This window comes from Nyctereutes procyonoides, unplaced genomic scaffold (genome assembly GCF_905146905.1).
Source record: "Nyctereutes procyonoides isolate TBG_1078 unplaced genomic scaffold, NYPRO_anot_genome, whole genome shotgun sequence".
In the NCBI taxonomy this organism is placed as follows: domain Eukaryota; kingdom Metazoa; phylum Chordata; class Mammalia; order Carnivora; family Canidae; genus Nyctereutes; species Nyctereutes procyonoides.
In genome coordinates, this window is record NW_026575132.1 from 6,568,247 (window position 1) to 6,584,468 (window position 16,222).

The following is a 16,222-nucleotide window of genomic DNA, read 5'->3' on the forward strand; positions in this document are numbered from 1 at the left end:
TTAAGAGAAATGTAACCAAATTTTTAAAAATAGCAACACCATCAACCAAAGTCCCAAAGCCCAACTGTGACAGGTGTGGGAAAAAGGCTGTAGGGTCATGTCATTCTCCACCATGTAGACTCAAAGGGTCCAATCCAGAAAAGAAAACTATCTCAACACATGAAATACATGCTGGAGGATGTAGATAAATTCTTTGTTTTAATTACTACCCTTATCTAACCTTCTTTATTCTATGGACCAAAAAAGGGTTAGCCTGTCTCCTCTGCTAGAAAGATTCCTACTCCCTCTTACTCATTTATTCAGAAGAACTGGCTCAATAAAATTCGACATTTTGCCAAGTTTTACCAACACTTGACCTAATTTCTGCCCATTTCCCCCCTCCTCCCACTCCAACATTCCTCTCTCTAGTATGAAAACAAGTAAGAGGAGACAGGTATCTTAACATTCCATTCCAGGGAGGTCATCGATGAGTAAAGGATTTATGAGTATAGCGCTGTACAAAACTGCCCCAAATTGTTCCCAGGCCTTTAGAAGGCCGCTGAGCTCTAAGAAGGGGCTCTTCGGGCTCACGTTCCCAAGGTTGCTATTGGCAGGAAAAGCCTCAGATGCAGCAGGCTTACAATGGAGAAAGACAAAACTAATTTATTTTGGCCTCTTTTGGTCATTTGGAAAGAATTGTGCACTTCTGCATGCCAATCCTTATAGAATAGTGATAAGAGGAGGAGGGAAAGGGAGGTGGAACAACCAAGGAGATGGAGTAATAGAGAATTTTCTGTGCCTCTTAGATGAGTCAGGTTGGGGACAGAGCAGGGAACATGCTAGGATAAATGGGGCTGCAAAACAGAAACTAATAGGAATTAGCTAATGATGTCATATGGCTAATGCTTACTTCTGAGAAATAGGCATGGGCTGCTAGTTCCAATACCTGTAATAAGCAGTTAATTGAGTTGTGTTAATTAAAATGCTTTAATTAAATGCCACAATTAATGCCACATTAACAAGTTACATCATTCATAAATATCCAGAAGTTCATCTTTTGCTCTCCACGATTAATAGGCATTGTACTTTAAAATGGTAGTCTAACATAATTCTGGTATTCATGAGCTTTCCAAATTTCTTAGGGACCAGGTAGAAAGCTTCTGTTAAGAGTTAGTTCATTTAGAGTTAGAAAAGGAATGTTACATAGATCAGGAGAAGCTTTCAAGCCTAGAAATTCATTAAAAAAATTGTACTCATGTTCCCTAAATATCCACACTGAGAATATGAGTTTTGATTTGTTCTTTAAAAAAAAGTTTGATCTCAGAATGAACTGAATACAAAAGACCTAGGTTTTTCTTTGAGCCCTTGAGCATGCACTAATGACATGTGTCATCTCTAACTCTTCAGTGTATGCAGTTAGAATTGTGAATGCCTGCCGCAAGCTTTTCAGTGTGTCTAGAACAGTTTAACCACTACGCTGAGGAGTTAGAGACCAGCTGCTGGCATTACATGCAAAATGGAAGGCACTGGTGGGCTACAGGTGGACTATGTGTTTTACAAAGACAGACAGGACAAATTATCTTCGTTTGAGTTCTCACACACAGAAGCTGCCGAGGGGGAGAGAATTCTTACTGCCTTTTTAATGAGCTCCTATCTTTCTCATTTTCCTCTGGCTTCACAGCATAGGGAAGGTATGCGTAGTAACTGCTTACTTTTCCCACTTACCATTTTCATCTACAGCGAGTACACAGGCTCCTTTGGCCAACAACTCCTCAACTACCACCTTCAAGCCATTACGTGCAGCAACGTGGAGGGGTCTAAAAAAAGACAACACTTGGCGTCAACCGTGATACACATTTGTGTGGGAATGTGTCATTTGAGGTACCTGCATTGCTAAAAGGTAGAAAATACTTAATGTATAAGTAGTACAGGAATATTTTTACTTTTTAAAATAAAAATATTTGTCGACCAGATCTTTCCCAGGTGCTAATGATCCAACTTTCCTTCATGTTCGCCCAGGTTTCTCTGCAGATGTTACAGATACTCTGCATCTCAAACAATCTCAGTAACAGTAGATAGGAAGCCAGAAAAAGAACAAAAGCTTCAGCGTCTTTTCTAGAAGGTTCTTTGTCTCTTGCTTTCTACTCCAGCATTTAAATCATTGTTTCACACAGTCCATCAATATGATTGGTATTCATATCACCCATAAATATTTATCTTAAACCTCCTTGTTATTAGTAAATGCACTAAATGATATTTTGTTGAATTTAGAATACCTTAAAGAATAAATTCAAACCCAGTATATTCATTTCTGCTATATACCTCCTAAGAAACCTAATGGAAAAAAATCTTAATATTCTTTTCCCCTTAAATACATAGGTAATTTCCTAAAATGGAATATGAATCAGTTTTAAGTCTTTCACACTGAAGACTGCACTGAATTATATTAAAATATAATTAAGACAAACTACTTAGGAATTCTTCAAATGTATTCTGGGAATGTGATTTACAAAACTGTCATTTTTCCAGTAAGAATACATGATGTTAATATATTATGTTACACAATTCTATGAAGGGATAACAAAATAAAGATTCTAACTAAAAAATGTCTCACTTGGTGAGTATTTGCAGGTATGTGACTATAAATTCTGTGAAGGAGAAGCCACCTCTGTTTTTCACCATTGTATTCTTCAGTGCTAGCCTGGCACAGAGCACACTCTTAATATTTGTTGAATAAACAACTATGAATCTGAGTCCAAATCATACTTTAGAAGTCACACTTACGTCTGCAGTGCATTATTTTTTGCATTAATAAGGCTCTCATCTTGTATCTTGTCAAGTATTAACAAGGCACATTTTTCATGACCCTATAAAGAAAAAAATGATAAGAAACACAGGACAGAAACAAAGAAAAGCTCCTGAAAAATTACTTCATTATACTTTAAATTTAAAATGAACGTCATCTGCCTAAAAAACATTTTATAAGGCAATTTTCTGAGTAATTCCTTTTTCTTCTAAAAAACAAATGGTTAGGGGCACCTGGGTGGCTCAATGGTTGAGCTTCTGACTTTGGCTCAGGGCGTGATCCTGGGGTCCTTGGATCAAGTCCTGCATCCGGCTCCCAGCATGGAGCCTGCTTCTCCCTCTGCCTGTCTCTCTCTGTGTCTCTCATGAATAAATTTATAAAATACTTAAAAAAAAAGTTAATTGTTAAAGAACCTTAGATTCTTAAAGATTCTGGATAAGGTCTATTAGGATTTGATAAACATAAACATCTAAAATATTAATATTTCTAGAGTAACTGTAGAATTAATGTTCAGAGAGCTGAAGTAGGTGCTAGCTCAGCAAGGTCAGTGGTAAGCAGAGAGCAGAATTAGGAGTATCCTTCAAACCCATTAACACTACTTTTTAAACATATGTCAAGTCGCACCTCCTTCTGCAAGCCTTCAGTGGCCATTTCTGTGATCCATCTACCTTTGAAACGTCTATTACATCTGTTACCAGTATCACTTATCATTATGTACAACTGCCTTATATTGTGAAGGGACTCTTTTGGGAAAGCTAGTTTTTTTCTTCCTCAAACAGAGGAAGATATCTTTGTATCTTAAAAGAGATGAATGATAATTAAAAAGGAAAAAAAAAATCAATGGAAAAGTCAGAGACCCTTTCAGGATTTCAGGCCTATGCCCTGTTAAGGGGTCATGGTTTCCTAAACCCTTGCTACTCATAGTGTGGCCCGCAGACCAGCAACATCAGCTTAACCCGGGGGTTAGGAATGTTGAGTCCCAGGCCCCACTTCAGGCCCGCATGTCAACGAGATCCTCTGGTCATTCATTTGCATAATAAAGTTTGAAGAGCTCTGGACTTCTCTGGTCATGAAAGCACTACACTTTGAAATAAACTTCAGAGAGGGAGCAAGCTGGTGGAGGAGCAGGGTCCCCAAGTCACCTGTGTCCCCCACTCACCTAGATAACCTTCAAACCATCCTGAACACCTAAGCATCCCACCTGAGATTTAAAGAGAGAAGAGCTGGACACTACAGAGAAGGGGTTTCTAACAAGGTAGGAAGGCAGAAAAAAATAAAAAAGAACCAAGTGGGGGAGGGATCCCCCCAGGAGCTGGGCTAAGGGGGGGTGGGAGCCTCAGGATAGGAGAGCCCCAGAGAGGTGGGAACTTTAACTCCGGCCCCTGGCGGGGGAGGAGGAGAGCCCAGGACGGCGGGGATGCTCCTGCCCTGGGGCGCCCCCGAGCTGGGCAGGTCAGCGCCCACCCCGCCCCCACCAGCATCCAGGCCCCTGCGGACTGGGAGCTGCGGTAGTTACTGTGGGAGCTGACCCCAGGGCTGGAGAGCTGGCCGCCGCCAGTCTTGTTGTTCCTCCCTGTATCACCTTGTGCCTCCGCCAGAACGGGGCAGCCAGGAAACAGGGGTCTCAGGGGGTAAACAGCTCCCACTGAGCCCGGTGGGGGTGGGGGCAGGTCCCCCAGGTGCACACACCTGAGAGTCAGCACTGCAGCTCCACCCCCAGAGACCAGCTGGAAGGACAGGGGAAGAGCAAGTTCTGGACGGAGCAGCCCTGGGAAGCTCCAGGGGAAGTCGAGGGACTTACAGAACCAGAAGATACCCTTCCCTTTTTTTTTCCCATCATTTTTCTGGTACAACTTGTGTTTATATCAGACTGTAAATCCAGGTTTTTTTTCTCTTTTCCCATCCTAACTACAATATTTTACCACCTCTTCATGTTTAAGATTCTTCCTTTTTGACTTTCATATTTCTACAATTACATGTCTTAGATATATCTTCCACTTCTAGATTCCCTTCATCGTACTCAACTTAATTTTGAGAGATATACAAGATATGTTTTTTTGTTGTTGTTGTTGTTTTGTTTTTTCTTTTCTCTGCCTCATTTTGTTCTACAATGGTGGAAGTTAATACCTTCTATAACATGATCAGCATATACCCAGAACCAAGTGGAATACCGTTGCTGGTTCATTCTGTGAGATTCCTCATTCCCAGTCTTCCACCCTCATTTATCCCATTTATGTTTTGGTGGTCAATGGTGGGGCCCTCTACAAGTATTTCTGGTTTATATAAATTTGGGACTGAGCATCTTCTAACATACAGAACTTAATATACTCAGAACCAAGAGAATCACCTTCTAGGACCCCTCAGGTAGACTACATTCTCCCTCCACTACAACTTTGTAACTACCACCATTTCCCAGTCCCCCCTCTTTTTTCTTCTCCTTTTTTTTTCTTTTTTCTTTTTTCTGTTTCTTTTTTTTTTTTCTCTTCTTTTTGGATTCCTGGCCTTTTATTTTTTACTACTTTGTTTTAAAATTTGTTTTTCACTTTAGTGGTCTTTTTGTTTTATTTCGTTCTGATCTTTGTTTTCAATTTCTGGTATCTGACCTTGGCAGAATCATCTAAGGTGAAATTTTACTTAGGTCGTGGTTGATATTCTTGACGCAGCCCATTCATACAGCCACTCTACACTGAACAAAATGACTAGAAAGAACTCACTACAAAAGAAAGAATTGGAAACAGGACTCTTGCCACAGAGTTACAGAATTTGGATTACAATTAGATGTCAGAAAGCCAACTCAGAAGCACAATTATAAAGCTACTGGTGACTCTGGAAAAAAGCATAAAGGATTCAAGAGACTTCATGACTGCAGAATTTAGATCTAATCAGGCCAAAATTAAAAATCAATTAAATGAGATGCAATCCAAACTGGAGGTCCTAATGATGAGGGTTAATGAGGTAGAAGAAAGAGCAAGTGACATAGAAGACAAGTTGATGGCAAGGAAGGAAGCTGAGGAAAAAAGACAAAAATAATTAAAAGACTACGAGGAAAGATTAAGGGAAATAAATGACAGCCTCAGAAGGAAAAATCTACATATAACTGGGGTTCCAGAGGGCGCCGAGAGGGACAGAGGGCCAGAAAGCATATTTGAACAAACCATAGCTGAGAACTTCCCTAACATGGAGAGGGAAACAGGCATTCAGATCCAGGAGATAGAGAGGTCCGCCCCTAAAATGAATAAAAACCGGTCCACACCTTGACATTTAACAGTGAAACTTGCAAATTCCAAAGATAAAGAGAAGATCCTTAAAGCAGCAAGAGATAAGAAATCCCTAATCTTTATGAGGGAGAAGTATTAGGTTAACAGCAGACCTCTCCACAGAGACCAGAGAGGCAGGTTATATTCAGGGTCCTAAATGAGAAGAACATGCAGCCAAGAATACTCTATCCAGCAAGGCTCTCATTCAGAATAGAAGGAGAGATAAGAGCTTCCAAGATAGGCAGAAACTGAAAGAATATGTGACCACCCAACCAGCTCTGCAAGAAATATTAAGGGGGACTCTGTAAAAGAAAGAGGACCCAAAAGAAATAATCCACAAAAACAGGGACTGAATAGGTACTACAATGACACTAAATTCCTATCTTACCATAGTTACTCTGAACGTGAATGGACTAAATGATCCCATCAAAAGACGCAGGGTTTCAGACTGGATAAAAAAGCAAGACCCATCTATTTGCTGTCTACAAGAGACTCATTTTAGACAGAAGGACACCTACAGCCTGAAAATAAGGACTTAAGGACCGTTTACCATTCAAATGGTCCTCAAAAGAAAGCTGGGGTAGCCATCCTCATATCAGATAAAGTTTATCCCAAAGACTAGCAAGAGATGAAGAAGGACACTATATCAAACTTAAAGGATCTATCGAACAGGAGGAACTAACAATCATGAATATTTATGTCCCTAATGTGGGAGCTGCCAAGTATATCAATCAATTAATAACCAAAGTAAAGACATAGATAATAATACACTAATACTGGGAGACTTCAACATGGCGCTTTCTGCAAATGACAGATCTTCTAAGCACAACATCTCCAAAGAAACAAGAGCTTTAAATGATACACTGGACCAGATGGATTTCACAGATATTTACAGAACTTTACATCTTAATGCAACTGAATACACATTCTTCTCAAGTGCACATGGAACTTTCTCCAGAATAGACCACATACTGACTGGGTCACAAATCAGGTCTCAACCAATACCAAAAGACTGGGATTGTCCCCTGCATATTTTCAGACCATAATGCTTTGAAACTTGAACTCAATCACAAGAAGAAATTTGGAAGAAATTCAAACATGTGGAGGTTAAAGAGCATCCTGCTAAAAGATGCAAGGGTCAACCAGGAAATTAGAGAAGAATTAAAAACATTCATGGAAACTAATGGGAATGAAGATACAACCATTCAAAATCTTTGGGATACAGCAAAAGCAGTCCTAAGAGGGAGATACATCCCAATACCAACATCCCTCAAAAAACTGGAAAAAACTCAAATACATAAGCTAGCCTCGCACCTGAAGGAACTGGAGAAAGAACAGCAAATAAAACCTACACCAAGCAGAAGAAGAGAGTTAATAAAGACTTGAGCAGAACTCAATGAAATAGAGACCAGAAGAACTGTGGAACAGATCAACAAAACCAGGAGTTGGTTCTTTGAAAGAATTAATAAGATTAGATAAACCATTATCCAGCCTTATTAAAAACAAAAGAGAAAAGACTCAAATTAATAAAATCACGAATGAAAAAGGAGAGATCACAACCAATACCAGGGAAATACAAACGATTTTAAAAACATATTATGAGCAGCTATACGCCAATAAATTAGGCAATCTAGAATAAATGGACACATTTCTGGAAAACCACAAACTACCAAAACTGGAACAGGAAGAAAGAGAAAACCTGAACAGGCTAATAACCAGGGAGGAAATTGAAGCAGTCATCAAAAACTTCCCAAGACAAAAGTTCAGGGCCAGATGGCTTCCCAGGGGAATTCTATCAAATGTATTTTTTTTTCTTTTAAAGATTTTATACATTTACTCATGAGAGACACAGAGAGAGAGGCAGAGACACAGAAAGAGGGAAAAGCAGGCTCCATGCAGGGAGCCCGATGTGGGACTCGAACCCAGGTCCTCAGGATCACGCCCTGGGCCGAAGGCAGTGTTAAACCACTGGGCCACCTGGGCTGCACCTATCAAACTTTTAAAGAAGAAACAATACCTATTCTACTAAAGCTGTTCTGAAAGACAGAAAGGGACAGAATATTTCCAAACTTGTTTTATAAGGCCAGCATCACCTTAATTCCAAAACCAGACAAAGACCCCACCAAAAAGGAGAATTATAGACCAATATCCCTTATGAACACAGATGTAAAAATTTTTTTTTCAGATGCAAAAATTCTTAACAAGATACTAGCCAATAGGATCCAACAATACATTAAGAAGATTATTCATCATGACCAAGTGGGATTTATCCTGGGATGCAAGGCTGGTTCAACACTCGTAAAGCAATCAACGTGATAGATCATATCAACAAGAGAAAAAACAAGAACCATATGACCCTTTCAATAGATGCAGAGAAAGCATTTGACAAAAAAATGTATCCATTCCTGATCAAAACTCTTCAGAGTGTAGGGATAGAGGGAACATTCCTCAGCATCTTAAAAGCCATCTAGGAAAAGCCCACAGCAAATATCATTCTCAATGGGGAAACACTGGGAGCCTTTCCCCTAAGATCAGGAACACGACAGGGATGTCCACTCTCACCACTGCTATTCAACATAGTACTGGAAGTCCTAGCCTCAGCAATCAGGCAACAAAAAGAAATAAAAGGCATTCAAATTGGCAAAGAAGAAGTCAAACTCTCCCTCTTCGCAGATGACATGATACTGTACATAGAAAACCCAAAAGACTCCACCCCAAGATTGCTAGAACTCATACAGCAATTCGGCAGTGTGGCAAGATACAAAATCAATGCCCAGAAATCAGTGGCATTTCTCTACACTAACAATGAGACTGAAGAAAGAGGAATTAAGGAGTCAATCTCATTTACAATCGTACCGAAAAGCATAAGATACCTAGGAATACACCTAACCAAAGAGGTAAAGGATCTATACTCTAAAAACTACAAAACACTTCTGAAAGAAATTAAAGATACAAAGAGATGGAAAACTATTCCATGCTCATGGATTGGAAGAATTAATATTGTGAAAATGTCAATAGTACCCAGGGCAGTTTACACATTTAATGCAATCCCTATCAAAATACCATGGATTTTCTTTTTTTTAAAGATCATTTATTTATTTATTTATTCAGAGAGAGAGAGAGAGACAAAGACAGAGAGAGGCAGAGACACAGGCAGAGGGAGAAGCAGGCTCCATGCAGGGAGCCCGATGTGGGACTCGATCCCAGGACTCCAGGATCACACCCTGGGCTGCAGGTGGCGCTAAACCACTGCACCACCAGGGCTGCCCTACCATGGACTTTCTTCAGAGAGTTGGAACAAATCATCTTAAGATTTCTGTGCAATCAGAAAAGACCCTGAATAACCAGGAGAATACTGAAAAAGAAAACCAGAGCCGGGGGCATTATAATGCCAGATTTCAAGTTGTACTACAAAGCTGTAATCATCAATACAGTGTGGTACTGGCACAAAAACATACACATAGATCAATGGAGCAGAATAGAGAACCCAGAAATGGGCCCTCAACTCTATGGTCAACTAATATTCGACGAAGCAGGAAAGACTATCCACTGGAAAAAGGACAGTCTCTTCAATAAATGGTGCTGGGAAAATTGGACAGCCACATGTGAAAGTATGAAGTTAGACCACTCTCTTACACCATACACAAAGATAAACCCAAAATGGAGGAAAGATCTAAATGTTAGACAAGAATCCAGCAAAATCCTAGAGGAGAACACAGGCAACACCCTTTTTGAACTTGGCCAAAGCAACTTCTTGCAAGATGCATCCATGAAGACAAGGGAAACAAAAGCAAAAGTGAACTATTGGGATTTAATCAAGATAAAAAGCTTCTGCACAGCAAAAGAAACAGTCAACAAAACTCAAAGACAACCTACAGAATGGGAGAGGATATTTGCAAATGACCTATCAGATAAAGGGCTAGTATCCAAGATCTATAAAGAACTTATTAAACTCAACAGCAAAGAAACAAACAAATCCAATCATGAAATGGGCAAAAGACATGAACAGAAATTTCACCAAAGAAGACAAACAGATGGCCAACAGGCACATGAGAAAATGCTCCACATCACTGGCCATCAGGGAAATACAAATCAAAACCACAATGAGATACCACCTCGCACCACTGAGAATAGGAAAATTAACAAGACAGGAAACAACAAATGTTGGAGAGGATGTGGAGAAAGGGGAATCCTCTTGCACTGTTGGTGGGAATGTGAACTGGTGCAACCACTCTGGAAAACTGTGTGGAGGTTCCTCAAAGAGTTAAAAATAGAGCTGCCCTACGACCCAGCAATTGCACTGCTGGGGATTTACCCCAAAGATACAGATACGGTGAAATGCCAGAACACCAGCACCCCGATGTTTATAGCAGCAATGGCCACAATAGCCAAACTGTGGAAGGAGCTTCAGTGTCCATCGAAAGATGATGGATAAAGAAGATGTGGTCTATGTATACAATGGAATATTCCTCAGCCATTAGAAATGACAAATACCACCATTTGCTTCGACATGGATGGAACTGGAGGGTATTATGCTGAGTGAGGTAAGTCAATCGGAGAAGGACAAACATTATATGGTCTCATTCATTCGGGGAATATAAAAAATAGTGAAATGGATTAAAGGGGAAAGGAGAGAAACTGAGTGGGAAATATCAGAGAGGGAGACAGAACATGAGAGACTCCTAACTCTGGGAAACGAACAAGGGGTAGTGGAAGGGGAGGGCAGGTGAGTAGGGGGGTTGGGGTGACTGGGTGATGGGCAGTGAGGGGGCACTTGATGGGATGAGCACTGGGTGTTATGCTCTATGTTGGCAAATCGAACTCCAATAAAAAAATGCAAAAAAAAAAAAAAAGAAAGAAACTTCATGAAACTGAACATTTTTTGGGGTTTCCATGGGTTTCCCAGAGCATGAAGTGAGAAAATGCAACCAGTGAAAGGAATAGCCAAAGCATCTCATACCACTGGGTACAGACAACATCTTTAATACTGTCACCATATTGAAACAAACTACCACCACTGGTGTCAGCTGGCATTACACTATAACATGGAGTTTTCATTCTGATGCACTGCTGGTGGAGTGTAAACAATTGTGATCTTATCAGAGGCCCATTTAGGATTAAATATATTCATAGCCTTAGACTCATTGAGGAATTTATCTTAAAGGAATGAGTAAAGAATTCTTTAAAAAAAATCTCTACAATTAGCATCATCTATAGTAGTATATATTTGAAAACAAGCAAATTTCTAACAGTTGGGGATGGACTGAATAAAGGATGGCACTTTTAAAAAAGATTTTATTTATGTATTCATGAGAGACACACAGAGAGAGGCAGAGACACAGGCAGAGGGAGAAGCAGGCTCCCTGTGGAGAGCCTGATGAGGGACTCAATCCCAGGGCCCCAGGATCATGACCTGAGTTAAAGGCAGACGCTCAACCACCAAGCTACCCAAGCAACCCAGGATGGCACATTCTTAGGGTAGAAATCCATACATCTTCTAAAACACTATACAGGGATCCCTGGGTGGTGCAGCGGTTTGGCGCCTGCCTTTGGCCCAGGGCGCGATCCTGGAGACCCGGGATCGAATCCCATATCGGGCTCCCGGTGTATGGAGCCTGCTTCTCCCTCTGCCTGTGTCTCTGCCTCTCTCTCTCTCACTGTGTGCCTATCATAAATAAATAAAACAACAAAAAAATAAAACACTATACAATTTGATATCTAAAACAAAGATAATCATGGGGCACCTGATTAAGCATACAACTGGTTGGCTCAGCTGGTTAAGCGTACAACTCTTGATTTCAGCTCAGGTCATGATCTCAATGGCCGTGGGACAGAGCCCCACATCAGCCTCTGTGCTCAGCAGGGAGTCAGCTTGCAGATTCTCTCCCTCTGACCCTCCGTCCCCCTTGTTCTCTCTCCCTGTCTGTCTAAAATAAATAAATAAATACATCTTAAAAAAAGATATCGATAAGATATGATTCAGTAACAAAAGTGGGCTCTAGAACATTGTGATCTCACTTTTGTAAAATTATATATTTATTTATACATCATTTATCTTTTAGAGGAGCAGGAATCTTGAGCTACATGTGAACATAATTCTATTAAAAAAAAACAAAACAAAACCGATCCCTGGGTGGCTCAGTGGTTTAGCGCCTGCCTTTGGCCCAGGGCATGATCCTGGAGTCCCGGGATCAAGTCCCATGTCGGGCTCCCTGCATGGAGCCTGCTTCTCCCCCGCCTGTGTCTCTGCCTCTCTCTCTCTCTTTGTCTCCCATGAAAAAATAAATAAAATCTTTAAAAAAAAACAACCAACCAAACAAAAACAAAAACAAAAGACCTCAAACACATTCCTTTCATTGAACTATGCACCAGAAAAAAAGTTAGAGGGTAGAAATGTACATGAATGCATTTATTTGCCTCAAAGGTGAGTATTTTTTGGCTGTGTTATTACTGTATTCAAATGGAACAAGATGAAAACAAGTACACCTTTTAGAAGCCACATAACTAAGGTCCTAACCTTGTTTAAAACTAAGATGATATGGGACTACAACCCATGGAAACAGATACAGTGGCAGTATGAAGACAGACCACATAAGAATACAGTTGCAAATGCCATGAAAGGCATATCCTCATCAACCCCTATGTGGGTCTGCCCTTTGCGTCTTCCCCTTCCATTTGGCTTATAGTTGACAATACCCTGGGAAAATGTACATCTCAATTAAGAGCCATGGAACACACTTCTGAAACAGCATTTAAGTGGTATTAGTCTTATTAGAACGCTAAGTAACATTATTTCAAATTCATGTACATACTTTGCTACTAGCCAAATGTAAGGGTGTGTTCAAGTCTTTATCCTTTACAGTCAGATCAGCCTGGGCACTGTTCACCAAAATATCTAAAGAAAAAGCCAAAAGAGAGTTATTTAGACTACATGGTAATTGCAATGACACATTCAAATTAGTATGGCCACATCATCATATTTAATGCTTTTAAAGAAAAAAGGAAAAATTTATTGCCATATTGTTCTATCGAAATCAAAGGTCTATAGACATTAATTTTAGTTGACTTTATTGTTTTGTTATTTCCAGGTAAAATAATTCTGTTGCTACATTTGGTCTCTATTTGTTGAGAGTTTTCACTGCAGAAAGATCAGTTCACTTTGACAGCGTCCACTAATATTCAAATAACAGGGGACTGAAGACAATTAGCAAGTAGAATCAAGGAGCTTAAATAAAATGTTGGCCTTTTTTACATGCATATACCAAGAGAATAACTGATTTCTCAGTTTTATGTTACTCCAGTTTGGGTTGGGCATGAATGCGAAGCCCACCAGTCAAGCACATACCCACAGCGCCCGCCTGCCCGTTCTCAGCAGCCATCATCAGTGCTGTTTTCCCTGAATTGTCCGCTGCATTCACTTCAGCATTGTGTCTCAGAAGAAGCTGCAGGCATTCCACGTGATCAGCAAATGCTGCTGCATGAAGTGGTGTCCTAATGATTTAAAACAAATAGGATTTCAGTTTCCTTTAAATTTAACACACTCTCTTTCTGTATATGCCTGAAGAAATATGTGCACAGTGTCATCTTAGGGATTTAAAACTTCTCAGTTTGCAGAGATAACAATTAGGCCTACTCTAAAGTCCATTCAGAGTGGACTTTGAACAGTCACCTATGTGAATGGCATTCCCTAACTTTGGAGGGTGTAAGTGGTGGCCCTGATAATAAAATTAGCGTCTTTACTGACCCTTTGATGTTCAGTTCCAGTGACTTCTTTCTTATCTTTGATAAAGATACTTCCAGAATTGGGGCGCCTGGCTGGCTCAGTCAGTAGAGCCCATGATTCTTGATCTCAGGGTCATGAGTTTGAGCCCCACAAGTAAGTATCTTCTTAAAGAAGATACTTTCAAAACTAAGTCTGACATTTGTAGATAATTGGCTATTGAAATAATAAAAAAAGCCCCCATTATCTAATTTGGATAGTTGATTTCTCTAGGAGCACAATTTGGTATTATTTATCAAAATAAAAAATTCAATCTAAAAACTGATCTCCTAGACATACTTGGTCACGTGAACAGATGTATACTAGACTGTTCACTGTACCACTCTTTGAAATAGCAAAAATGTTGGAAAAAACCTAAACGTTATTCAATAGAAGGCAGGCTGATTAAACGAGTATACCTATTCAATGAAGTAATATGCACCTTTAAAAAGAGTATGGTAAATCTATATATGCTGGCATGAAAAGTTCTCCAAGATACACTAAAAGCAGAGTATTGTAATAGAATTCTCCCATTTGCATAAAAAGAACATAAGCATATATTTTCATCTATGTTGGTAGCTATGTATAGAAAATATTTGGGAGAATATAAAAATCTGAAAAGAACAGTTTAAGGTGGCTTTCTCAATGGAACAGGTTGGTGCTTTCGGGCTAAGAAAGTAATTTCTCCTAATTATATACCCTAATTATATATTTATAATATATATAATACCTAATTATACATTTAATTCTTAAAAGAATTAAGGTGCTTTATAGGGGCACCTGGCTGGCTCAGGAGGTAGAGCATGTGACTCTTAATCTCAGGGTTGTGAGTTGGAGTCCGACTCTGGGGTGGAGATTATATAAATAAAAATCTTTTTAAAAAAATTAAAGAAAAAACCCCAATGCTTTTATATTATTTATATTACTTTTTCAATTAAAAAAATAAATGTTTGGCTACTTATACAACCACAAAGCAGAGACTAAGATTGATCAAGACAAGAGGCATGCCATCTTGGGATCACTTACCTGCCTTTGTCATCTCTGCAATTAACAATACTGGAATCTATGGCCCCAAGTAGCAATGATGCACAATTCTCATGATCATTTATTCTAAAATGAAAATAGATTTTACCTTTAAAATTTTTCCATTAAAAAATTATATATCCCTTCCTACTCCATCTTCCTATCTACTGTATATTTAACAATCTGATACATTCGAAAATGTCTGATGCAAATATCTGTGGTTTATGTTCTGTTCAAATGATTAAAGAAGACAATTTAGGTCATACAAATAAACTTTATTTAACACTTCATGAGGTAAGCAGTCTTCACTCTCAAGAGTTTGGAGATTTGCTTGCTTCATGAAGTGCTAAATAAAATTTATATCACCTAAATTGTCTTCTTTAATCATTTTAACAGTGTTGGTGATGAGGGTAGCATTTGAAGGTGACTACTCATAGGCTGGAGGAGGAGGCACAGAGGCAGGACACCTGCAGAACCCTCAGAGTTCACTATTCCTCTCGTTACCAAGGGCTGAGGGTGAATCACTCTTGGGTTTGAGGTCTGCTCCCTTGTGTGCAACTCTCCAAGCCAAACAAACTTTATCCAAAACTTCTTAAGGAAAAGTGTTTATTAAAGTCCCCAGAAAGGTTTTGTGATCCTAGAAAGGCTCTGCAATAGCTATACTGGAAGTCTACAGTAGGTGGCAGCTGCTAAAAGACTAACAGGGGCCTTGAAGTAAGTCCACAGTATAAACCCCTGGGAGACTTGGGGAAATAAATTAAGAAAAAAATGCAGACTGTTTTTGACCAATGGCACATCAATATCTAAGTAGGCACAAGTTGGACTATTAAAAGCCATGAGGGCATCCACCCTTGTAAAGAAAGCTTGTGAAGAGTAATAGATCTATTGTTAATGAGAATCTCAGAAGCCAAAGCTATGAAATTTATGCACATGGGTTGAGCACTTAAAAGCTGTTAGAGTGATCACCACATAAATCTAAGACTCCTGTGATAGGATAAGTTGATTATGGAGCAGGTTAGATTGACACTAGATCACTCACCAAGCTCAAAAAAATTTCCCCACAACAGGGTACACTGTAAAACACCACACAAATCCCAAACCCAATGGCACATCTCTCTTAGGTATTAATTTGGCTCCAAGAGACTCAAGGCTTAGCTTAAAAAAAAAAACCTTCAAGTTTCAAAGAATTGAGCACCCTGCCTTCCAGCACAGTTGCTTATTTTATGTGTAAGAACTGTGGTTCCAGATGCTATAGATATCTACAAAAATGGCAAAAATATTACTAAGGCAACCCAGAATTATAATGGCCATCATGGGGAATGTTCCAGTTAGATAAGATCGTTCATTTAAGAAGTACACTTGAAAGCAAGGGTTCCCAAATCAACAAAGAGAATGGGA

At 39.5% G+C, this 16,222-nt stretch overlaps 1 protein-coding gene across 2 annotated transcripts in view; it reads right to left on the reverse strand.

Annotated features, from left to right (window-relative positions):
• Nucleotides 1–16,222, reverse strand: part of ANKRD44 (ankyrin repeat domain 44) — a 317,550-nt gene that overhangs the window by 4,937 nt on the left and 296,391 nt on the right. For both annotated transcript variants that reach the window (XM_055345366.1, XM_055345365.1), the window contains exons 23-27: nucleotides 14,828–14,911; nucleotides 13,388–13,533; nucleotides 12,855–12,937; nucleotides 2,764–2,846; nucleotides 1,705–1,796 (exon numbers count right to left, since the gene is read on the reverse strand). In XM_055345366.1, coding sequence (XP_055201341.1) covers nucleotides 1,705–1,796; nucleotides 2,764–2,846; nucleotides 12,855–12,937; nucleotides 13,388–13,533; nucleotides 14,828–14,911 — 488 coding nt within the window. The remainder of the gene's footprint in view (nucleotides 1–1,704; nucleotides 1,797–2,763; nucleotides 2,847–12,854; nucleotides 12,938–13,387; nucleotides 13,534–14,827; nucleotides 14,912–16,222) is intronic.